Raw genomic sequence first — 24,931 nt, forward strand, 5'->3', positions numbered from 1 at the left:
TCCATACCATCACACAGATAAACGTAACAGAAAATTTACATACATTAAGTAATTATTATACAACTCTGATTCCAAAAAAAAGCTTGAACACTGTGTAACTGTGTAAAACATAAATCAAATGTCATGAATGTGTGAATTCATGACATTGCTCCAAAAACACCTGTTTGGAACATTCCACAGGTAAACAGGTTCATTGGTAACAGGTGAAAGTATCATGATTGGGTATGAAAGGGGCATCCTGGAAAGGCTCAGTCATTCACAAGCGAGGATGGAGCGAGGCTCACCACTTTGTGAACACATGATTGGATAAAGGATATTACTGCATGGGCTCAGGAACAATTTGTAAAACATTGCTGGTAAACACAGTTTGTTTGCAAATGAATGCGTTCTGTTGTTATTCACTTTTTACACAGCGTCCAAGCCTTTTTGGACTTGTTGCTTTACAAATAAATATAATCTTACCATCAGTCTGTTCTTTTGGTAACTCCCCTTTGGAAATGAATTTGCTGATCTTCTTCAGGACTTTCTTGTGGGATTTGGAAGGCTGGAATTTCAGTGCATGACATCTTGACAGAGAGCACAACAGTAAAGTTTGGTTAAAACATATATATCTGTGTATTTTTCTGTTTGTCATACAAATATTTCATAGCTGAGCTAACACTGCATGTCTATAAAACTACCACAGGTCATCCACATGTGCTCTGTGTTTTTCTGGTCTTGTCAGTTCTGAAGTTAACTGAAACATAGGAAGAAAAAATTCTGATGGGTGAAATGTCATTACCTGATGGTATACTGTGGACAGCATGTCTTTTTCATTATGGGCTTATACACATACTTTCCACTTCTGAAAAAGAAAGATTAAATAGCCTTCACTAAAGTACATTAACAATATGTGAAATATCCAAAATGACATTTATTTGAACTATATTAGAAAGTTCAAAAGGTCCATATATAAGTAAGCAAAGATTGCGTGAAGGTGGAGACAGTTACGCACCTTCTCCATCCTCGGTCTATGAGATCTTGGTAGTCTTGCACGGTCATGGTGTGAGACCACATCCCTGTAGAAAACAAACAGAATATCGTAACTTTAAAACAAAACTTGACAGAAATCATAGTGGAAACAGGCTGAATTAGCCCAGCTCACTCAACTGAGTTAAATGTAGCACAATTAAAGCAGAAAAGAGACAATTATACCTGTACATCTTTGCCTAAAATTGGAGTACGGACTGGTTTGTCAAAAAGCTGCTCACAGACTCTGATGGGAGATTCACTCATCTTTGTTTCCGCTTAAATCAAAGTGTCCCCCAAAGAACAGTCCCACGGCGCTTTAAGTTCCCAATGGTAGCATCCTAATTTATTATTTGTATCCACAGCAGTTTGGATCCTACTTCCCAGAACTGAGGTCGGACCTTCCTGTTTCAACTCCTGACCTTCTCCTCTGCAACCATATACACAATTTGCACACGCATCAACAACGAAGACCACTATCAGTTTCCATCTAAAGCAACAAAGGGAGTTCACTGCACACCAGTTCACACAACACACACTAAGTTTGCAACTGAGTATGATCTCTAATGTCCCAGGAGATTGGTTTTAGCCAGAGTCCACAGAGACAAAGGGACAACTCTGTGTGATCCAATGGACTAAACGCTATAGCACTGAAGCAGTAAATGGATGGGGTTAGTTCTGAGGCCTGCAGATAAAGCAATAAGAAAAAACTGGGATTCCATGAGGGACATATATTATCATTACTGGACCACCAGTTAAGGGGCTTGTAATAATGAGAGGGGTCAAAAAAAAGCAGCTGTTACGCTATGTATATTAATAATGGATCATAATCACATAATCAGCACCGTACTAACAGAGTAGAATAATAGAATTGCAGGAGCTCATGTTGTCTTTTTAAGTAATAACACCCAAATCAACCTAAGAAAATACACAGCACACATTTATAATCTAAGATCCTTGCGAAGTTATGTTTCAATACCACAAATTTATGGCCTCACCGTACATTTAGAAAGAAATCACACAGGGATTTCTGCCCAAGGACCCTGTTTTTATGTCCCAAAGAACTCATGACCTCAACAGAGCACAAATGAAGCATTAAGCAGGATCCAAATGGATGATAAAGAAAGTATGATATATTAAAAAACGTGTGTATCAAGTGATGCCTTCCAGAAAACTTTCAAGAGCAAGTAAATGTGGGGATCGATAGGGCAGGGCCAATTAAAAAGCCAAATACCTGCTGGCCAAAAAGCCTGATAACTCGTTAGGGTTAGTCAGAAGTTTAAAAAGGTAGCAGTTCTTGAGTACAGAGGAATCATGTCATGTGAGATGGATGTGAGTGCAGCAGCTGCTGACATCAAGGCACAACAGGAGTGCCTTCCAATCGTTTCACACCTGATCCATTTGCCTCCGCTGAGGCATGACAAACACAGTAACACAGAGGACGGCAGATGTTGTACTATGTAGTGTGGGGTCGCATTTGCTCTGCGTGTAAAAACACAGCTGATAGCATCACTGCACCCAATCACAGAGGAAAACAACCTTATTGAGCACCTGCTTGCAAAAGTTTACAATACAATAATCACTGTGTTGATCTACAGACTGCCATGTTTTTCCAGGAAAATACAGGCAAAACAGTAAGAATATATCATGACCCATAACACAGGAAGAGCAATTGAAAATTAGGGAAGTGCTTTGTCTTTTTTGCTGAAGCCTAAAAATAATCAACTTCACCTCAGTGGCCTGAAATAATGGGCTCCTTTCTATAGTTGTAAGTCTACAGCACTTTCATTTAACCTGTATCCACAGGAGGAATCTATAACCTTTTAATACTATTAATCACTTACAAGAATTACACAGGGAGTCTTCCTTCCTCCCCAGAACCCGCCGTGCCCACATGATGTAACATATCCAGATTACCACTCTTATCTTACTTTAGACTGCAGCTCCAGTCTGCGGGCTCCGAGCCCAGTTGCTGACTGACTGCATCAGGAACTGCCTGAACCCTAATTATAGTCAACCTGTCTCAGTCCTGCTCACCTCCAGTGAATGACACCGTTCTGTCTGACACAGAAAATCCCTTCCTCTTACACAGCTTTTTTTACACCTCTGTATCGGAGTCCAAATTTGTAAAAATGTAAAATTGAATGAATGTTGGTTGCCTTGAAATACAACATTGAGAGCAGGACCTTTGACCTCTGCTCAACTGTCTGCGTTAATTTTCAACACAACATCTATAAAGTTTCATGTGACTGTGTGGTCTGAGTTACCGATCCTGTGAATGGATTCAAGGCAGGAATGTTCCTGGCACTGCAGGATTCTCATGGGCTAACTCCCCAGAATTAACCTAATAACAACAAGCTCCCCTTACTTACCATTGAGTATACAGTTGTACAGCAAGCAGAGGGTAGAAAGGCTCCCTCCTGGTTTGTAGCTGTCCAAGAGTTTGAAGACTCACACATACAGTTTTAGAACTTTTACTGATATTTATAAGTTTCCCACTAAATCCCATATGAGAAATGGACCCTTTTTTTTAAAATTATGTGGGTGTGCAGGTCCGACATTTCAAAAAGGTCTTGAAAAACAGATGTGGAAACTAACAATTTTGCTGTTTACAGTTCATCTGTGATTCATTCGAAGTGTGATGCTAAATGAAGAAGTGGTGGCATGACAGAGGAAAATTAGACCCTTGTAAAATTAAGAGAAAATATCAACACAAACTGGCACCATAAAATGCTTGATCCACTGACTGTTATTGTTTCGTTACATTATCATTTTTAAACAAACCAATTCTGGGTTCACTTGGAAGTGGACCTCGGGCCCCCCTCACAATTGGATCAGGGGGAGAGGGAGTGGTTTCTCATCTCCTTCAACAGAACAAAGACTGAAAACTCTCCAGCCTTCACTTTTAACTACAAAATATCGGTTAAAAAAAAAAAAAAAGAATGAGTCATTAATCATACCACTGTGCCACAGTCAGTCAGTACAGTACATGAAGTAAACAGGCTGTCTTCTGTTTCAGTAAGGTTGTGTTGTGAAATCTCTGTCTTATATTTAGTCTCACGTTTGACTCAATTGACACTGTAATCCGCACTGCCTGTTACACCTAAAAAACTTACTTCCAACACTACAGTATGAAGTAATACAAAAGATAACGTACCATTCACAAGATGCTAAATAGACGGATCATATTCACAGACTCACAGCATTCTGATTTATTCAATCCTATAAAAACAAATGTGCTCTTACTGGCCATCAGACCTGAGCTCGCCCCACAAATATATGTAAATAAATGACAGCATTTCCGCATCTGTTTTCACTTGATCTGCACAGGCCTCCAGCTCCAGCGTCACGACGCTGACCGACCACAGGAGACGGGAGACAGCTGTACTCTCGCCTCTGAGGGCAATAGTCCTGGTTCCCTGTCTCATAAGGTTAGCCTGACCGTTGGCTAGCTTGGCGCTAGTAGAGATGTTAACGAGTCTAGTGCTAAGCTGCTAATGCTACAAGGTTAGTCTTCAGTTAAACATTGTTCCCCAGCTGAATGGCAATTCAGTAACACCAGCCCAAAGTTGCTTTTCTTATCGTAACTCACTTTATTTAACGACAGTCTTTGGTTAATTTCCCAAGATGAAAGGGTTGGGCTATATGAGGCTAATGGATAAAAACTTACAATCATTGCTTCCGGATACTGTCAATTACAATCCGGATACTGTCCAAGTCATGTTAGGTGAACGCTAGCTAATTTGTACACTGAACTGAATGTATTGATCTTGCAGCGTAAGTATGGCAGACATAACTCACTCCACATTACTGCATTAGGGTGCTGCTACAGTACCAACATTAGCTAGCAGTTCTCATAACCGGTGAATATTCCAGCAAGTAGACGGAGCTAGCTAGGTCGTTAGCATAAGCCAGTTCAGCGACACTGACTAGCTGTTTCCTCGCTACTTCATTAGACACTTACCATGAGAAAAGTTTCCCGTCTCATTCTTACAGTAACCACAGCGGTAACCGTCATCCCCACCGAAATATTCTACGATAGTGTACGACGTGTTCCCTGCCATCTTTAAAATCGACCGACAGATGACAGCTGAGTTTGCCCGGTGTCCGGGCAAGTACTGCTGGATGCCAAACTCCGCCTATCACCGTGACGTCACTGGCGCTGTGTTGAACAGCCAGCCCTCTCATGTCTAGAAAGCTACGTGTTGAAGCTGTTTGTTTAGGCCACATTTTATCGTCAAGAACGAAACGAACCACTGTATTGTTCATTTTTCTCCAATCATTGCGCATCACTGAAATGATAGATTTAAATTTAAAAAACTTAAGCTTGATTAAATGTCATAACAAAAATCAGCCTATACACTAAATGTATTTATTAATCAGGGACATTATGATGCAGATTTTTCAGAAATAAGTTTGTGACAGACAAAACACAAAATCATGAGTAAAGAACTGTACAGCATATTTATTAAATCATCTGTGCTAAGAGGAAGGATAGCAAAATAAACCTCGACCAAGATCCTGCACAAACGACACTTACAGTAAATTACAAAAAGACTGAGGGAGAGTTTTTATGTAGAAAAATAAGTTAGAAAATCACAGCTGGGCAACTGAGAGTGCCACAGAAATGGCCTTACAGAGGAAATGAGCTTTGTCTGTGTACTGTTTCACCTGTTACATAACAAAATGAATTGCTTTCCTTTTTAACCGTAATACTTTTCACTCTCATCAGTCTTGTAAAAACAAGTTGCTTTCTCAGGAGATTAGCATGTATCTAAAAAACTGATTCACAGGTTTATGCACAGGTTCGCAAAACCAGGAGCTTGGTTGTCCGGTTAAAGTAGCCTCTGTTCTGTATGTGTTTCCTGCACCAACACAGTGGATTTACACAGGGAATGAAGCAGCAGCTAAAAAGCTGAAGTGCTACTGGCAGACACAAACCTTTAGATAAACTCTGTCTGACATCAGAATCTTGACTCCTGTTGATGGCTCTTTGGTTTGGCATCTAATTAAAGTTCCCCTGGGGGACAGGGATGTTTTCATGAAGGTATTTCATACTGCCTTGCTCAGAGAATTCAGCAACAGTGTGTCCTTCCCCACGAAGGACCCATTTGGTGGTTAGGAGCCCCTCCAATCCCACTGGACCTCTGGCATGTATCCGTGCTGTACTGATACCAACTTCAGCTCCTGCAAAGGAAGTCAAATTAATTCCTCTGCCCCATTTTCAAGACAGTGATAGGTCGATCCATTTATAGTAGGATGAATTAAGTAAAACCACGCCTGTTACTGTACATACCTAGACCAAAGCGGTAGCCATCTGCAAAGCGAGAGCTAGAGTTCCAGAACACACAAGCACTGTCCACCTGCTGCAGAAACTGTTCAGCGGTCTCTTCATTTTCTGTAACAATGACATCAGTGTGGGAGCTGCCGTATTTGTGGATGTGGTCCACAGCCTCCTGCATGCTGTCGACCACCTCAATGCAGCACTCCAGCTCCCCATACTCTGTCCTCAGAGACTTCACCTCGGATGGGCTGAAAGTCAAATAGGATGCAAAGCGCGGGCCTGCATGGATCTTCACCTGAGAGAAAGCAACGGCACAATGATTGTCAAACCTTTATCAAATGTAAAAACCACTTTACCAGGCACCGTAATGTTATGTGAAATACTTGTGCTCAAAATCATAGAGTGTCTGTTTCTTACCTGTTCTGTTCTCAGCATGTCAATGATCTGGTCAAATATAGGAGTTCGCAGCAAATCTCTGTGAATAAGGAGCGTCTCCATGGCATTACAGGCTGCAGGGTAGTCACATTTGGAGTCTCTGACTAGAATGGAACAAAAATTAGTACACGCACATTCATTCAGCAGCTCTGGGCAGTACCCAAATAAAATATGAAAACAAGCCATAGCAGAATGGAAAACAAAACAACTTCACACAGGAACCACATACCAACATCAATAGCTTTGTCTATGCTGGCATCGTTGTCTATGTAGACATGGCAGACGCCCTCGCTGTGGCCCAGTACAGGAATACCCTTGGCTGCTCTTTGGATGTCCCGGACCAGCTGGGACGAGCCTCTCGGAATGATCAGGTCGATCAACTTGTCTAGTCTGCACAGATCCTCAACTTCTTCACGTGTGCTCACCTACACAAGGTAAAGGTTGATTTAGCATGTCGCAGGATATCTGAGTTAATACTGTAATCATGTAAAAACACACACTGTGCTTAGATAATACTATGTACACAATGCTTTTGGTTCTTACCAGCTGAATGGCATCAGCCGCTCCATGAATGGAAAGTGCTTCCTGAGTGAGTTGATGTAGAATTTTATTGGTGTTGGAAGCTTCTTTACCCCCCTTCAGAAGCAAAGCATTTCCACTGGCAATAGCCAGAGCTGACACCTGAAACACAACATTGAATACGTGAAAATGTGTTTAACTTTCAATGACAAACATGTAAAAAAAAGTCTTCCAGACCAGCAGGCTGAGTGTTGGGGTTGACTGACCTGTGGGAGACAATCAGGACGTGATTCAAAGATGACCAACAGGACACCAATGGGGACAGTGATCTGCTCCAGCTCTAGGTTGTTGGCCACCCTGGTCCTCCTCAGCACCCGACCCACACTGTCCCTGGAGGACACAGCAAGCTGACGGAGGCCAATAGCAAGGCTGTTCAGCTTAGCAGTTGACAAACTCAGGCGGTTGATCATAGCCTGGGACAAGCGACCTATGAGGAAAATGAATCAGCGAAAACAGTGCAGAACTCTATATTGCAGTGCTGCTTCTTCTGTGCTATATGCTGCCCTGCAACACAGGAACAGAATAACAAAGTTACACATTTTCAAGTGCTATGCATTCATAAGCCTCTTACTGACACCACGGCTGATGCACAACTGAAAGCTGACAAACAGATGATCCAAACCTTCATATGCCACTTTCCTCTCAGTAAGGTGCTAGAGACGAGTGACAACCACTGGCAGAGCAGAGCATTTGAGCCATTTGATTGCATGCAGCTGTGGATTTAGGCGGTCAGTGCATCTTCTCTGTGCCTCTGTACCTGATGCTGTTGCTAACTCCATGTCTCTCTTGTTGGCGCTGAGAATCTCATCTTTCTTCTCTGTGAGTAGCTCAGCAAGACAGCAGATGATCTCCCCTCTCTGGAAAAAGAAACACACACCGCCGATATGAATACCAAAATCAAGAGCAATTACAGCTGCTACCAGTACAATGTAAAACGTAATGAGTTTGTCAATCCCTTGAACCCTGTTGCGAAAATGATTTTCACTTTTCTTTCCCATTTTAGTGTTGACAGGTTTTTAATTTGTCATGTTTACTCAGTGCTTAACAGATGGTTTCTCCCTGCTGTAATCTTGTCATTTAAATTAATTTAGGAATGATATATAGAGGTCAATACACTGGATTTAGGAAATTTAACCAATGAAAAATAAATTGTGATAAACGCTATTCCATTGTATCAGTGAGGAGATATCTGATTCCCCTGCAATCAAGCCCAAAACAAAACCTCGATAAAACCAGTTAGCCGCACCACAATGAGGGAGCAAGAAACTCACTTGTTCAGGTTTCAGGGAGGCCATAGCCCTGCCTGCATGTCGAGCCATCTCTGTCTGCTGCTCCACAGTTGGACCTGGTCGTGTCAATAAAACACACATCAAACATGAAAACATAAACACAAGTGGGTAAAGTGTTGTTTCTAGATGGTTGTACCCAGTACCTGCAGGTTTTACTTCGGAGAAGAAGGTGCCAACTTTCTTCCCTTCTACAATGTCTGTGATGACGTGGCCTGTCACTTTAGGGTGTGTGCCATTGGCAATGACAACAGACGTCCCACCCTGTAGTGCCCACAGGGCTGCTTTCACCTGATTCAGACGACATGACCGAGTATAAGGCAACTCTTTCATCATTCAACCAGCTTAGTCATGTTTACACTTTGAGATAAAATACATGTCATGCTCACCTTGGCTTCCATGCCACCGAGGCCGACTCTGGACTTGGTGCCGTACGTGATTGACTGCTGGTCTCCAGGGTAGAATATATCAATGAGCTTGGCATCATCCGTTCCTGGGGGACTGTCGTATAACCCTGTGGAATAGATTTTTCTGACTGAGAACTGTGTACTAACTGACTAAGAGGCCAGACGGTACACATAAACTTTCTGTTTGCACATTACTCGCTGAATTAAGATGTTTGTGAATAAGATCAATGCAATGACAAGGTAGTATTGCTGAAATGGTAAGATATGGTAAGATGGGTATTTGTGATAGTTCGACATGTAAATCAAATGATGAACTGACAATCTGAAACATTTAAAGAGCTACTTTTGATGGATATATGCAAAGCAAATCATAATCTATCATCAAATTAGTGGTTATTTTTCTACCTTCAACATCAGACAGGGCAATAAGGAGGTCTGCTTTCATTTCAACAGCCAGCCGTGCAGCCAAGCTGTCATTATCTTTGATACTGATTACCTGAAACGCAAACAGAAATTTCATTAAGCCGAAAGGAAAAACACTGTATCTAACATTGCACTGTAGGATAATAGCTTATCTGTTGCTAGCATGCAGCCAAAGACTCCCAGTTCCATTCCAGGCAGAACAAACAACATATGTTCAATTCTTTCCAAAGGGAGATAACACAAGCACATTCATAAAAAAATCATAAGACCAGCATACTTTCAGTTACTAGAAACCATTTAAAGCAGCGACACTAAAACCACAGGCACAAGAAGTCACATGTTAGAAGGACAGAAATGTAAGAGAAAATAAACATACATATTTACTTTACGGACGATTTAAGCAATCCACCATCACAATTCTGGACAACATTTAGCATTCCCAGCATGCCCTTCACACAGTACCCACATTTACCCCCTGCAGGTCACTGTTGGGAACAGGGGGCGGAACAACAGCATCATTAGTGTTGATGATGGGAACTATGTTCATCCGCAGCAGTTCATGGAGGGTGCTGTTCAGGTTGCGGCGCTTCTGCTCATCGTGAAAATCCAGGTTGGTGACCAAAATCTACAGAAGTAGACAGAAATGACGGGAATGAAGTGACATTAAAATAATCTGCTGACAGCACTTTATTCTGTGAGAAAAGTCAAGTATATACCTGTGCAGTGCAGGTGCTGTACTGGGTGAACATAGCTTCATACAACGCCATCAGACCGCTCTGTCCAGCAGCCGCACACGCCCTTGCCTCCAAAACTGGAACTGACTGAAAAACAGAGCAATTTCACTTAAGTTAACAATGATGAAAATTCAACAATTTTTTATCTTTACAGTGTTCAGGATTATTCACCATGTCTTTCAGTTGGTTCTGTCCAGAATGCAAGGCTTGTCTGACGCTCTGAGACAGCAGGATCTCATGTCTCAGTCTCTGCTTCCCAAAAGCCACAGCACCACTGGTCACAATCATCATCTCCCTGCCTTCATTTTGCAGCATGGCCACCTGAAAGGACACACAGAGACTAGTTCAAGTTCTCTGACCACGTCCAGTTTGCTTTGAAGTCTTCCCTGAGCCCACATAATATTATGCTCACACCTACACAGCCATCATCAACAGAGGTCCTCGCATGTCTGCGTCAACTTTCTTAATGTGTTGTTACCTGCTCCACTATTGAGGCCAGTCGTCCCAGTGCCAGACCGCACTCATCCCTTGTCACCACAGCACTTCCAAGCTTCACCACAATGCGTTTGGCCTGTTTTAACTCGCTGCGGTGGACAAAAGACTTCCCATGGGGACGTGGGAGCGAGACTGCAGGACATAACAAAGCCACATTTCATTACAAATCAGCATGAACCAAACATTATAGTATTGTATATGTGTTACAGCATACTAAAAAGAACTGATGAGAAAAGTGGGCTGGTTACTTACATTTAGCCTGGGAAAACGCTCTGATGGAGACCGGGCAGACATTTGACTGCCGGATTCTGGATGGCGGGCAAGAGCATAAGGCCAGCCTGGCAAACATGGCACTGACACTTCAGGACAGCTGTGATGAACACAAAAAAACAGTGTCAGGTAGCTCGATCAATGCAATACCCTCATCTGAGATAAACAGCTTTTGGATATAGCAGACAGGTTGCATGACTGGCTATCAACACCAAGGCTGAAAATGTAAATAACATATCAAAACAAAATCAATGAGCGTGATTCAACTGAACATTATTTCAGTTTTATAGCAAAGCTTTGCATCGTGCCATGAGGCTATCTGCACTGTGTTGGTACTTGAACTTGACATACTGACCCAGAAAAGAGTTTGATGTTTGTATGTACGTATGTATGTTTTGTGTTGCTTCAAACTATTTGCTGGCAAAAGAAATCCAAGGTTAAACTTGGGTGCTGTTCCCACAAATAAACTCCAACATATATGAAGCCACTGAAGTTGGCAAGTTCGATATGTTTATGAGGCTAACACATTAGCTTTGTGTGCAGCGTTACTGCTGTCACGAAGTACCTGCAGCTAGCTGACGTTAGCTAGCATTAGCTACTGTGAGCTACCTCACTGCCGAGCTTAGCGGTTGTTTTCGACAAGAGGGCGTTTTGTCCAAAATGAATCCTTACCTGATACTCGAAACCCTCGAGAAGCAACCACGGCTACACTTGTGAGTGTACTGCTGGAGACACGTAATCAGCCGGACTGGCGCTGCTTAGCTGCCACATCCACAGCCCACGTTGGGAGGGAAGTGCCGTACTAGAGCTATGCACGAACAATGTGTACGTAGGATATCCTGGTACGTTCGCGTAGTATGGACATGAGCAAAACAGGCTTTACGTACGCAGAAATAGTACTTTCGGTGGGTGGATACGCCTGTAGCGGTGGCAAGTACAAGCACAGGGACAGAGGGTAAAAATATCGGCTGCTGGTTGATCATATCTTAAATTTAGTTTCAGCTTTTATTTAAGTTAAGAAAGCAACTGCAACAATAATTGCAGATACTAAAATACACATGACTGCAGATAGCCCATCGTATATAAATGATTCATTATTGCATTACATGAGATACATGTTTTATAATGAAAATATTGATTCAGTATTGATTATTGAAATTCACTGGGACACATTAAAATGGATTCTTTCTTTTACATTGTATAGAATGAATTTACACACTAATATGAATTCTTTTTAATTGATTCAGTTTTAAATGATACTGCGTTTAGGACAACTGATTGGTACTTTAGCTAATCCTTTTTGTTGGAAATGTGCCATTCAGTTTTGTGTGATCTCCTGGGAGTCAATGGCTTGAAACAGCTACTGGGGGATGTCAACTCATCTTTAGTAACGTGACACTGAGGCACATGAGTGGCGCATGAAACATTCATGAGCAGGAAGGCCAGGAGCACAGCGTACTCTGAGCTGCCATAACAGGTGCGAGTGGAGCTATGGGGACTGTTGAGGAACCTTTAAAGTGTCCCGTCTGCCAGGACTTCTTCACAGATCCTGTGACGCTGCCATGTGGGCATGACTTCTGTCTCACCTGTATCCAGACTGTGTGGGAAACTGATGGGTCTGATAAGGGTCCTGTCTTCTGTCCAGAGTGTCAGGTGTTCCTCCCCTCTGACCTCACTCTGGAGATAAACACCAGCCTTCAGACCAAGGTAAAGGACTTCACCACTAACAGGCCATCAACAGCAGAGCTAGGGACAACGACATCCAGCGGCGCAACCAACTCATCTTCAATTATCCACTGTGACCACTGCATAGACACGCCATCGGTGGCCATAAGGACATGTCTAACCTGTGATGCCTCACTGTGCCAGGCTCATGCCCTGCTGCACCAGCAGAGATCTGCTCTGAGGGAGCACACAGTTGTGGAGGTGACAGGGGATCCGCTGTCTCTGAAGTGCAGGGAGCACCGTGATGAGCTCAAATTCTTCTGCATGGAGGAAAGGGTCCCTGTGTGCTGTTTGTGTGTCCTGGTTGGCATCCACAAGAACCACAAAGTATCGCAACTCCATGAAGCCTGCACAGACTTCAAGGTGAAGATTGTTCATAATATGCTAATGCGTTTTCTAATTTTTCTGGGAATTTCCTGATTTTTTTTCTTTATTTTTCTGTCAGGGTATCTATTTTCTATAGGCCTGTTGTATGTCTTTCTTTAGACCATGTTAGAGACCACTATGAACCAGTTGCTGAAGAGGAGAGGTGAAGCAGAACATGCCATCAAGGACTTGGAGTCACTGTATACACAAACAGTGGTACAGTCAAAGTGAAATACCCCCTTTTAATCATTTATTTTTCATTCACAGAATCCCCCTTCATATGTATTTAAATATTTTTTTTGCCCCCTAGAAGTCTGCTGCAGATTTCAGAGAGAGAGTCTCAGACAAATACAGCAGGATCCGTGTTGTGCTGGACGGTGATGAGCGTCTGATGATGCAGATCATAGATGCAGAGGAGACATACATGACAGAGTGGCTGGAGGCCCAGAGGGGCGTCATGGAGGCTCAAATCAAAGAGATAGACAGTCTCAGAGCCTCCAGCAAATCACTCCTCCAAGAGACAAATGATCTGTGCTTCCTACAGGTACGTTAATGGTACCTAGTGTTGACAGTGTGTTATTGTGGTCATGGGAAAGTTTTGTGCAAATGCAGCTAAAATATTTTCTACATACAGTAGTACATGGCCTGTTTGTTTTCAACAGCAAATCACAGCACAGAATCTTTGGTGAGTTTATCATCACACTGCTTTTTTTCTATTCTGTCTTCTTTTGGTATGATTCGTGCCCTCTAATGGTTTTCAGTTTGTGTTATAGTGAGCCTTTGGATTTAGCACCAATCCAGGAATTAGACCGAGGTCTGTGTGACCCTGAGAAGCTGAGAACAGTAGAGAGGCTGGTGGATGACCTGTCGGTGGCTCTGTCCCAACACTTTCCACGAATGTGGTCATGTTAGTAAAGAAGCCAATGTTTTGCAATCAAAAATCAAAGCCACTATCTCTGAAGTTGTGTACTAAATGTAGATTTTTATTTGCAGATCTAAGTTCTCCTGCTCTCGACTCCAACTCAGCCCATCCAAAACTGGAAATATGTCAGGACAAGAAACAGGTGTTCTGGAGACGGCAACCTGTTAGTGAAGCTCTGAGCGCTCAGCCATATGACTCCCAGTACAGTGTCCTGACTCAGGAGAGTTTTACTACTGGCCGGCACTACTGGGAGGTCATTGTCCAGGAAAAACCTTACTGGCTGATAGGTGTGACCACTGGGTCAGTCAATAAAAAGGCTGGTCAAAGTCAGAGTTCCTCCAGCCTGGGTGTGAACAACACATCCTGGTGCATCTACCATGGAGATGGACAGTACCTGGCATGTCATGACACCCAAGAGAAGCAGCTGTCAGTGGCAAAGAGAGTCAGAAAGCTGGGCATAATGGCAAACCTCCAGAAGGGGGAGCTCTCATTCTACGATGCTGATTCTATGACCTTGCTTCACTCTTTCTGTGTGCAGTGCACAGAACCTCTCTACCCCATGTTGAACCCATGCATTGATGCGAATGGACTGAACAGGCAGCCTCTTACCTTGTTTTGGATTAAGGACCCCTGGGACTGGCATGTAAACACACATCAGGGTAAAGTGTGAAGGTAGAGGACAACCTTGAATTGACTGATCAATGTCAACCTTTGTCTTCACAAACATTTTTCCATATTTACTACATGCTGTTTTGCATGCTGTAAAAGACGTGTGGCTGTCAAAGACACATGAGCATCATCAGTTTCCTTGCTGGATCTGTCCCAGGTAAACTTAACCCATGATCCAGGAATTTAGCTACCTCTCTATTTAAAAGAAGCTCAACATGATCAGCATGCATTTCTCATTACCAGCAACAATGGGAGAGCGAGCAAGGCTTAAAATACCGTATTATGGTCTTCTAATATTATTATATGATTGTATTATGCTAATGATTTATAAGTAGCAGATAAGGAAGAAATATAACTGAAGAGAGATGTTTTAACATTTACTCTTTGGTAATGGTAAGATCAGATAGTCACTCCTTTACTACGTTTTCATTGTCTGCAGTTGTCATGTACATTAAATATTTCATGAGTGGTATAGGGTGCATCTTCGAACAGCACTTTTGTTTTGTGGTAAAGTCCATCTATTTGGTCAGCAGCTTAGTAGCTCTCATGTTTGGCTTGATGTTGTTCAGGAAGTAAATGACCCGTGTGTAAACTACTGGCTTGTTCTTTGTACAACTGTCCCTTCAGCTCACCAGACCATGGAGGACATGCACTCCTTCATTCTCACATGTCAGTGGTCCAGCAGAGTTTACTGCCCTGCGGCGAACAAAATACTCACTGATGCCAAATAACAAGAGCACTGAAAAAGCACAGGAGCCTTAGCTCTTTTTTTTTTTTTTAAAGACTATTATTTGTACACTATTCCTCTGTGTAAGAAATACCTAATTTCCTAAGAGAGTACAGTCTGAAAATCCATACCCACCTGTCTGCTCCTTTTCTGGAGCCTTGGAGTTAGTCCCTTGGAGTATACTGTACCTGTCACAAGTCATCTGTCACCCAGGACATTTTCAAAGACTTTAAAGGCAGAATACATTTTGTGGCCCATCAACAGAACCGTGCGAGGCATAATCAGCTTTCAGACAGTGGTGACAAAATGAAAAAAATGCAACCCTGTTTGATCTTGAGCATTCATTTTGTGTACTGCTTTATTAAAAGGTTTATTCATGAAAACCAGGATGACAGGCAGCCAATATAGAGAACATACAGTAAAAACACGATGGACAGAACAGTGTAAAGAGACACTTAAGAAGTAATCAGTAAAAGGAAGCATTTTTCATCATGGTGAACATAACCCATCAGTAAGACTACTTTGCCATAACCAATGTGTTTGACCCCTTTTCTCAAAGGAATGATGATATATCTGCTTAATGTTAGAATTTTTTTCTTTTGGACATTCATCTCCCATCCCACTTTTTTCCCACACAGAAAATGTGACACTTTCTCCCCTTGGGGCTCAGGGCAGTTACATGTTAAATTTATTGTGTGTTTTTTTCCTTTCCCACACATGCATCATTTTTAATAGGTGGCCCTGGGCTTGAGTAAGAGTAAAGCTTCAGGGAAATATCATATTTAGACAGACAGCACAATATGACAAAATGCTTTGTCTGTTTTTTTGAGAGGGCACAATACCAGGTACAGCAGCAATGAGTAAAACTTGCCCCATACATAACCTTAAGTCCTTGGCGACACTATCAGGGGTTCCTCATGCAGATGCTGCTTCAGTCTTTGATTTGATCCAGTCCAGGAAGTGAGTTACCCGTGTGTATACCCCTGGCTTGTTCTTCCTTCCACACTGGTCGCCCCAACTCACCAGACCATAAATAATGCTGGTACTGTTCTGGTTACAAGTCAGTGGTCCTCCAGAGTCACCCTGAAACAAGGACAACCAGCTGACCAGATAGCAAATGCACTGCTGCATACAGCTATTTTAAGAACTTACCTCAGACAAGTCATTCATGCACATATTTTGAATGATAGCATGCACTCAACTCAGAAGTTTGTTCTACTAACCTGGCAGGAATCCACCCCTCCCTGCAGGTGGCCAGCACAGAACATCGAATCATCCAGGACTTTGCCATAAATAGCAGATTCAGAGCACTTTCCCTGGTTGATCAGCAGTACATTGGCTTCCAGCAGGTGGTTGGAACCATAGTCAGCTGCAGAGATGAGATGGAAAAATGTGAGTTCAGCAAATATCACAACAAATGCAGCAAAGCTGTAATAATCAAAGATATCTCTAATTTCAGTGGTTGTGTGTGAATAAAGATTCAAAGTTTACAGGGTCCTTTAAACTAAAAAAACATAAAGACGTTGAGCACCTCTAAAACAAAGCAAATAAAAATGATAGCTAAATATGCAAAAGTGGCCTTACATTCCTCAGTGGCACCCCATCCAGAAATGGTACACTCCATCCCATCAGGCAGTTCAGCATCAGGCAGACATGCTGTCTTCACAAACTGAGTCTCATTGGCACAAACTCCATCCTTTCCACTTAGCCTCAGCAAAGCTTTGGAAAAGTAGTTGAAATGATTAAGTATTTCATTTCATTTGCATCTCAATCGCATTACTTCTACTCTGCCCTGAGTTCCCCTTTAGCCATTAATACCATATTTTATACCATATTTCATGAATCACATCGTTACAAATGTTACTATTGGACTGTCTCCCTAAATGATGACCCTCTCACATCCCATTTTTAGTTAACTAAAAAGGATCAAGCTATAAAGGTGTCAGTGATATCTTTGATTTAGATATTAATTTCTATAGTTGTTGGTACTATCAGAGCTTATTTTGTATAAAATGAGAGAGACGTGGATCACCTATGTCATTGTAAACAGCTGCTGGAGTCTCCCTGTAGTTCTCATGTACAATAGCCTCTTCAACATTTAAGGTTTGCTCTGTGGTTTCCTCCATATCCAGTGACAGACCTCCCATAAGCACCTGCATGTCTTTGTTTTGTTCTCTGTTCAAACACAAGCAACACACGTTTCAGTAAAGATGAAGTCCACATGTGGAAGCTCTTCCATAATCAGCCAGTGTTTGGTGTTTTTTCATATTTGCTGTCATTATGATTTGTGCTTACATGCAGTGTCCAGCTGTCAGTACCCAGCAGCTCTCGATGAGAACTCCTCCACACACGTGTCTGAATTTCTGTTTGGTGTTCTTTGGTCTCACTTGCAAGGACACCTGCCAGGGTACAGCCCCCGGAGGGACCTTCAGACCCCCATATATTCGGGTAATGGCCTTCTTTGGCTGAGGCTTCCCACAGGTGGTGAACTGTAGCGGTGGAATGGTGGCATTAGGGGCGACAGCAGCATCAGTGGCTGCAGTGGTGGGCTGTGGAGTCTGGCCGACCTGCTCAGATGTAGGCTTGGGGACTGTTGTAGGTTCAGGTGTTACAGGTTCGGGCTTGGAAGCAGTGTCTGGAGGGACAATCTCAGTTGGAGTCACACCTGAAAACACATACAAGAAGATACAGGACAGAAGATAAGAATTTTTGTTGACTGCACTGATAATCAGAAAGTTTTCTGAAGCTTAAGTGCTGACCTGTCGGTTCAGGACACTCTGTCACATCACAATAATCCCACAACAACTTGCGGCCTCTTCTGAAGAAACACCAGGGCACCCCGTCTCCATCTGGGTTTCTGTGCCATACAAAAGGTGTGAGTGAGCATCTTCTTGGAGACGTCCTCTGCTATTTGAATGCACTCATTTGTTTTCTCCTGACCTGCAGAAGTTGTGCGGGCCAAGTCCATCTTCATTCTCGAAGGAGTCGAAGGGATTTGCACCTTTCTCCAGGATGAAGTGAGAGTTCCAGTAGAGGCATTCATCGCCATCATCTGTCTCACTCACATTACCACGGTACAACTCTCCATCACCCACAAAGCAGTCATCTGGGCCTAAGAAATACAGCACACTCAGTCAGTGCATGAGTGATGATGGTGCACATATTGGAAATGGAAAACTGTGATGCAGGGCGTACTATTTACCAACATGGCAGAAACGGCCTCTGTACCCTGGAGGGCACTGGCAGTCAAAGTCATTACCCTCCTTGATGCAAGTTCCACCATTCTTACATGGATTAGGTTCACACAGTGAAACTTTGGAGAAAAACAAACAGTGAACAGTGAAAGCTGGCTTTAAGCAAAATTGCAGAAACATGAAAAAGAGGCATTCTGTCTTATATGGACAAAGAAATGCTCCTTACAGCTTCTGCAGTGTGGAGGCTGGAAGGGCTCTTTGCATTTGCACTCATAGAACGGGGGCGTTGAAGTCAGCACACATTCACCACGCCCACATGTACCTCTCTTACAACGTTTTGGACCTGAGACCATAACACAGCAGTTTGAATTCATGTTTGCTGTGCATATATGACCAGTCTGCAGTCGAGCAATCATGCAAAAAGGGAATTCTTTTCAAACCTTTCTCGCATCTCCTTCCCTTGAAAGGTCTAGGGCAATCACATTTGAATTTCTTCTTGCCTTTCAGCTCACACTCGCCGTTGTTGAGGCAAGGGTTTGGGTTGCAGTGGCCTGAGAAAAGTTATGAGGGGAACATAAGATTCAAATAAGAGCTTTCCAATGTAATGTGGCTAATTATGGAGTTTTGACTCTCTTACCTTCTGGTGCTTGAAGTTCGAACAGCCAGTCTGTATTACTTTGGTCATCATCATCCTCATCATCACCACCAATAACTCCCTCCAAGATCTCAAAGAAGAGGTCTAAAACAATAATTTTCTTTTATTAGATATAAAGCTTTATTGATTAATCTCTTTCTTATTTTATAAAACTTGCATGTATTTCAGGTTTAGTAGGAAGATATGGACTGTGAGAACTTACAGGATATTAAATGTTAAATATTGCTCTCTACATAAAATGATATTAAAGGAATTCAGAGAAGCACTTACCTTCAGTTATATCCTTAAAGGTTCCTTTCTTTTTGCCGTGTTTACGTGCAGGCCCCTGATCCTCTGGACCGTGGTGGTGGTGGTGGTGGTGATGATGTTTCTTATGCTTTTTAGGTTTCAGCTGAATAGCAATTTGACAGCACCACAGGAGAGTAACAATAATAAGAAATAATGTGCAGTTGCTAGAATTTTGTTATTTCTGACAGTTCAAAATTACCACGACAAGATTCACAATGCAGTGAATTCATCTTTTTAAACAAAAACATGGACAGGCTCTACTGCATTTTATTCCCAACAAATTGTATTGTCAAACACTGCAACAATGTAATTAAGAGCCAAGACATTTGCTTATTGCAACACAATTGCTGCATAATATGTACTGTACAGTATATAGTGAATACATACTTCAGCAGGTATGAGGAGCACCGCTAAGAAGAGGCAAAAGAAGAGGAGCTTTAGGTTCATGATGGCAGTGGAGCAGAAGACATCCAGGAGAGTAAAATGAGAGTGCGCTGTCTGGCAGATCACTCACACATTTCCAAACATTTGTATAAGTACACTAACCTTTGATTCACCGGGGGTGTTTGGCATCCATCCCTGGTGCTGAGTCAGGTTTATTGATTATAACTGTGTTCTTAGATGTTGTCTTTTTTTTAAGAATAACATGCAGAACACGGCTCATGTTACCAAACACTAACAATGAACAAATGAATGGTGCAAATTCACATTCACCATCTCTGCAACCCATAAAGCTTTTTTCATATTGACAATCATAAAATAAATTTCAATCAAATCTCAACATGTGCACTCAGATACGACACAGAGGCTCAGAGAGCATATTTGCAAAGCTGTTAGATGTTTGTCTGAATGTAGACTTTGGATCCACAGACAGTGAGTGCTTATCAGGATACATCAGTATGTGCTTTTTAGATTTCTATAAACATTTAAAATATCAATAATGTGTAATACTTACAGTACAGCATGACTGGATGTTCAATCAAGTATACCGATAACTTGTGTGACAGTATCGGTAGCTTTTATAACTTCCAAGTAAAACTGAAACCTTTTTTAAGACTTTGTCAAATAGAGAGAATATGTAAACTAAATATGCATAAAACACTGTTTTCATGGTCATTGTTCTTGGTTTAGAGTTGAGCCACACTGCTTCTAATATTTGTGTACATTCATCTGACATTTCAATACACATCTACAGGCACTAACAGACATGAAGTGCTCTCCTTTAACATGATTCCTTGTATGGAACTATTTTCCTTCCTACAAAAACTTTCATCACATTGTGCCTTTATTTAATCAGATTGCATTCCATTATTTCAAAGAGATGCAATTCCAGTATCAGCAAGGGCACCACTTTCTATAAGGCAGTCATTGTAAAGCATTTATTGGTTGTAAATAATGACTTTACTAATGGCTAATAAATAATATAGTAATGCTTTATGGATCATGTTTTTCCTCCTCCTGCATGACAGTTGCTTTATGTTTTTGAGAACTCGTTCATATGTTAGGAAGGCTGTCCTGGACCGGAAACACTGCTGGACCTTTATACCATTTACCTTCTTTCATTTATTAACAGACTAAGTGGACTGTAGACTGGGTCCATTATTAGAAAGTGAGAAAACCATCAGCATGTATTCAGTAGAACTTTTACAACTGTATTATTACCAAATTGAAAAGGTGAACACCAGCCAGACAGATATTTCACAAACTGACAACTCCAAAAATTCCTCTCTTGGCTTTAACTTATCCATAAGGTATAAGTAGAAGCTTTTTAGTCATAGCAGTGTTTTCAACAGCTATGATTTGTCACAAAATTCGAGAAATATCTCAACATCTGCTGGATGGACTGACAGCAAATTCTGACGTTCACGGTCCATGGCATCATCATTGGGTCAAAATTGTCACTGGTCCAACCAAACACCTGAAAAATTAATGACATTCCAATCAGCCTCAGCCATACTTTGTGTTTAATGCTAATTAGCAAAAGTAGCATGCTAACATGCTAATCTCCTGCTTGTGATTGGTAGCATGCCGATGTTAGCATTTAGCTCAAAGCAACAATGTGCATATAGCCTCAAATTACATGGATGTAAACTCTTAGCCTTGTTGTTTAATTATTAATAAAGCCATTAGTTTCAATTTATAAACCTTTATAAACAATGCATTATGAGAAAGTAGTGCCTTAGCAAGTAATCACTAAATGCTTTTCTGAGGAGCTACTAATCCAAAATCACTGGTCCGAGATTGAGCATTACAGATTACGATGGGCTTAGAATTGGTGCCATTGTGGTCATGACCGGGACACAGGGCCAGGTGGAGGCAGTCTGTGAAGGTCCCTGCACAGAAGGAGAACAGCGGCGTCATTTTGTCCGCCTCAAAAAACGTCACCAATCCTGCAGGGAAATTACACAGCACACCAATCTGACAGAAGCGTCTTGTGAAAGGCAGCTGATGGGGCACCCCTCCATGCCAAGCTGTATACTCCCCATCAAAGAACTCCACACACCAGGACTCGTCCCCCCTGCCCAGCCAGCAATCCTCAGTGGTGCCCTTGCGGGGAATGGTGGGATAGGTGACACCCAGTTCCCAGTAAGTCTTGCCAGTCACATCAATCTCCCAGTAATGGCGACCAAAGCTGTAGCCTTGCAAGCTGATGACATTGAGGGTGGTGTCAAAGCGTCCAGGGAGGTCAGGAAGTTGCTGCCAGGTGTTTGTGTAGGTGGCACTGTCACCTTTGGGGGAGATGATCAGCTTTGGGTGGGCCGTCTCTGGATCCAGACACACCTCACTGGAATCTGGAGACACATATTTAACACATTTTACACAGAAAAATCTGCATGACAAAGAGGCCAAATCATGCTGATAAACACTGTGGAAATACTGTGTGAACTGACAACTCTTGATGAGGTTCTTGATTATCGGGGTCTGTGAGCAGATCAGGAGAAGCATGTTGTTGGTGAGGCTGAGGATCTGGTCAGCTTTAACTTCATCCAGGCTCACACTGATTGGGTCTGTCCTGTTTAGCAGATCCACCACTCTGGAGGAGGTAGACCGTAGTGAGAAACATCAGCTGTTGCTCCACTGCTTCAGACTGAAGCTTTTTTTATTATCATTAATTATGATTTGATTCCATACCTGTCCATGGTCTCCATGTCTTGCTGTTCAGGGAATGAAAAGAAAGACTGAAGAAAAGCAGAAAAAGTAAGATTAAATGATGTTTGAATGCATATTTTTTTAATTTCACATTTTCAGTTCCCATACACAAACGAGAAGATAAATACAGCATGAAATTTCAAATCACATTTGGCCCACTGGACCTTGCCACATCAAGTTTAATCACCATTGTATCAGGCTCCGTGTCAGTCTGGTCCAGTGTCACACTGAGTCTGGCCAGGTCCTGCTCTATCTCCTGGATTAAAGAACAGTTCTTTTCCATCAGCCCATCCAGGGCAGAGATAGCAGCCCGCTCCTCCATCTCCAGGTGGGACAGGGTAATCCTCAGGTCCTCATCCAGGACGGCCTGGATTTCCTGATATTTCCGTATGATGCTCTCCCTTATCACTGAGGACTTTTTCTGAGTCAGGCATAAGCATTTATCAGTTTATCATCACAGGTGGAATTAGAGTGCTTGCATTTTTGCTGCAGGAAAACTGATGAAAGATCTTCAAATCTAATGTGACAACAAAGACAGAGAGACTTCATGTTGTGGCAAAATGTAAGCACGGACTAGTGTGAAGGCAACTTACTGCGATTTCTGATTGCCGTGCTGCCAGTTTTTTCAGTCTATATTTCACTGCTTCCCTTTGCTTCTTCAGACACTCTTGGTGCTTTTCTAACGTATCCTGCAGAAAGGGTTGCACACACATTCAACACAGCTCAATTCAACTCCGCTCAGCCAAATTCTGTGTGGTGCAGTGCAGCTGCAGAAGCAGAAGCACTTATGATGGATTTGATGGAGGCAGCAACAAAGCAGAGACTGACTGACAGTAAAGTGTTGACTGTAGCAACCATCTGTATTTTAAAATGGTATGTATGGTTACATGACTGACACACTGCAGCGCTGTCACCCCAGAGGCAGGCGTCTGTCTTCCATACTCAAAGTGTCAGTAATTGTCAGTGCTGCCTTCTCCAGGAGGGGAAACTATGACTGTTGTGTCCACGATCATTTAAGTTTGTCCTGCAGTAATTCCCCCTGTGACTGAATGAGGCCACACTGCAGCTCTCATAAGCGTTCACTGTACAAGTGATGCATTACCTGATGCTTAAGAGTGACACTATTTGACTCATGCAGTTCATAGCACGGTCAAAGGAGCATATTTTTCTCATGACATTTTAAGGACCATACTCGCATGTTTGTGCAGTTTTTGTTCCAAATTGCACAATGTGGTTATCTGTACCTTTTCTATTTCTAAATTGTCTGCTGGTTTATTGGAGGTTCTCAGCAAAAAGGCCAAAGAGAATCAGGGATGTCGCCTTTAGGACCCAAAGCTGTGGAACACACCACCACTGCCTGGGTTTTATTTCCCATCTTTTTGTGTATTCTCTTTATTCCATTTTTATCCTCATGTTAACCTTATTTTTACAAGTGGATTTTACTCTCCACCTTATCTTACATTAATTTTCTATTCCTGTTTTTATGTTCTTTTCTTTATGTGACACAGTTGGTGCATGTGATTTCTTTGTTGCTACTCAAAGTTTATTATTGTATTATATTGTTATTGTTCCCCTCCACCCAGAAATACATTTTACTTATTGTTCCCTCATTTAGATGCTTCATTGTGTAGAGTGATATATGTGTGGAGTCTGACACTGGAGAGCTGTTTTAATACTCATCTGTGCTCACTTTAAAGCTGCAGTAGGCAGTTTATTTTCAGCACATTTGGATAAACATACCACAATAACCTTTCAGCATATTGGAATTCAATTGGTCTGAGAGAAATCTAGACTTCTGCTCCTCCTCTTTGCTCTGTTTTCAGGCTTTAGAAAATCGAGCCCATGCCAGGACCTTGGCCAATCACAGGTTACTTTAGATAGTGAAAGCCTAATCTTGCGTTAACAGACCTAATCACACACTTTGTTTTTGATGCGTCAGCATTGTGGAAAGGGAAAGCCTGATTTAATGGTGACTTGTCCAACTTGAGAAATTTCCAATATCTCCACTGCCTATAGTACAAAACAAGTGTGTGAACACTTCCTAGCTCCACACAGACCTCTGAGCTCATTACGTCCAATGCCAAGGCACTCGTACTGAAGAGTGGCAGAGAGGCGTGATGACAGTCATTGGGGATAGTGATGTATTTTGGTGTGTGGTGCACTAGCCTCTCATCTCCCTGTTAGATAGTGTCACAGCTGCTTCTGAAGCTTGGGCTGTGCTGCTCTGGGGTGCTGGAGGGATGTCTTTGAGAAGACAAGTCCCAGCGAGAGTGACCGGGGCCTTGGCGAGGCTCACGCCATGGAGAGCAGGCAC

General features: G+C 42.3%; 5 protein-coding genes across 8 annotated transcripts in view; 1 reads left to right on the forward strand and 4 right to left on the reverse strand.

The window, feature by feature from the left end:
• The window catches only part of ate1 (arginyltransferase 1), a 51,590-nt gene extending 46,465 nt beyond the window's left edge, over nt 1-5,125 (reverse strand). For 2 of the 3 annotated variants that reach the window (XM_076743505.1, XM_076743507.1), the window contains exons 1-4: nt 4,973-5,124; nt 995-1,058; nt 782-844; nt 463-566 (exon numbers count right to left, since the gene is read on the reverse strand). In XM_076743505.1, the coding sequence (XP_076599620.1) occupies nt 463-566; nt 782-844; nt 995-1,058; nt 4,973-5,072 (331 nt within the window). In that variant the 5' untranslated portion in view covers nt 5,073-5,124. Of the gene's footprint in view, nt 1-462; nt 567-781; nt 845-994; nt 1,059-4,972 lie in introns of all 3 variants that reach the window. The other variant, XM_076743506.1, reaches the window with a different exon arrangement.
• Nucleotides 5,126-5,453: 328 nt separating this feature from the next.
• LOC143328549 (delta-1-pyrroline-5-carboxylate synthase-like) lies at nt 5,454-11,746 on the reverse strand. Of its 2 annotated transcripts, none has more exons than XM_076743741.1 (17): nt 11,594-11,746; nt 10,904-11,021; nt 10,635-10,783; nt 10,328-10,477; nt 10,139-10,243; nt 9,889-10,047; nt 9,405-9,495; nt 8,982-9,106; nt 8,739-8,883; nt 8,578-8,651; nt 8,064-8,163; nt 7,513-7,733; nt 7,271-7,408; nt 6,957-7,152; nt 6,710-6,831; nt 6,305-6,587; nt 5,454-6,195 (listed from the first exon to the last, which is right to left on the reverse strand). In XM_076743741.1, exons 2-17 carry the CDS (start codon nt 10,998-11,000, stop codon nt 6,014-6,016), a joined length of 2,337 nt encoding a protein of 778 aa, XP_076599856.1. In that variant the 5' UTR covers nt 11,001-11,021; nt 11,594-11,746; the 3' UTR covers nt 5,454-6,013. The 2 variants fall into 2 exon arrangements, with proteins under 2 accessions (XP_076599856.1, XP_076599857.1); XM_076743742.1 differs by having other exon boundaries at nt 9,895-10,047; nt 11,594-11,723.
• Nucleotides 11,747-12,412: 666 nt separating this feature from the next.
• Nucleotides 12,413-14,604, forward strand: LOC143328296 (nuclear factor 7, ovary). Its single transcript, XM_076743368.1, has 5 exons — nt 12,413-12,628; nt 12,791-13,009; nt 13,323-13,556; nt 13,814-13,919; nt 14,006-14,604. Exons 1-5 carry the CDS (start codon nt 12,413-12,415, stop codon nt 14,602-14,604), a joined length of 1,374 nt encoding a protein of 457 aa, XP_076599483.1.
• A 1,641-nt stretch (nt 14,605-16,245) lies between these two features.
• Nucleotides 16,246-19,914, reverse strand: LOC143328298 (factor VII-activating protease). Its single transcript, XM_076743369.1, has 13 exons — nt 19,855-19,914; nt 19,450-19,570; nt 19,162-19,263; nt 18,965-19,075; nt 18,751-18,867; nt 18,533-18,643; nt 18,271-18,442; nt 18,090-18,187; nt 17,626-17,995; nt 17,363-17,505; nt 16,915-17,049; nt 16,554-16,699; nt 16,246-16,413 (listed from the first exon to the last, which is right to left on the reverse strand). Exons 1-13 carry the CDS (start codon nt 19,912-19,914, stop codon nt 16,246-16,248), a joined length of 1,854 nt encoding a protein of 617 aa, XP_076599484.1.
• A 1,689-nt stretch (nt 19,915-21,603) lies between these two features.
• On the reverse strand, nt 21,604-24,745 carry LOC143328299 (putative E3 ubiquitin-protein ligase TRIML1). The gene is made up of 5 exons (XM_076743370.1): nt 24,713-24,745; nt 23,211-23,306; nt 22,782-23,038; nt 22,359-22,501; nt 21,604-22,259 (listed from the first exon to the last, which is right to left on the reverse strand). Exons 1-5 carry the CDS (start codon nt 24,743-24,745, stop codon nt 21,661-21,663), a joined length of 1,128 nt encoding a protein of 375 aa, XP_076599485.1. The 3' UTR covers nt 21,604-21,660.
• Nucleotides 24,746-24,931: the final 186 nt, after the last annotated feature.

This window comes from Chaetodon auriga, chromosome 11, assembly GCF_051107435.1.
Source record: "Chaetodon auriga isolate fChaAug3 chromosome 11, fChaAug3.hap1, whole genome shotgun sequence".
NCBI classification, from domain to species: domain Eukaryota; kingdom Metazoa; phylum Chordata; class Actinopteri; order Chaetodontiformes; family Chaetodontidae; genus Chaetodon; species Chaetodon auriga.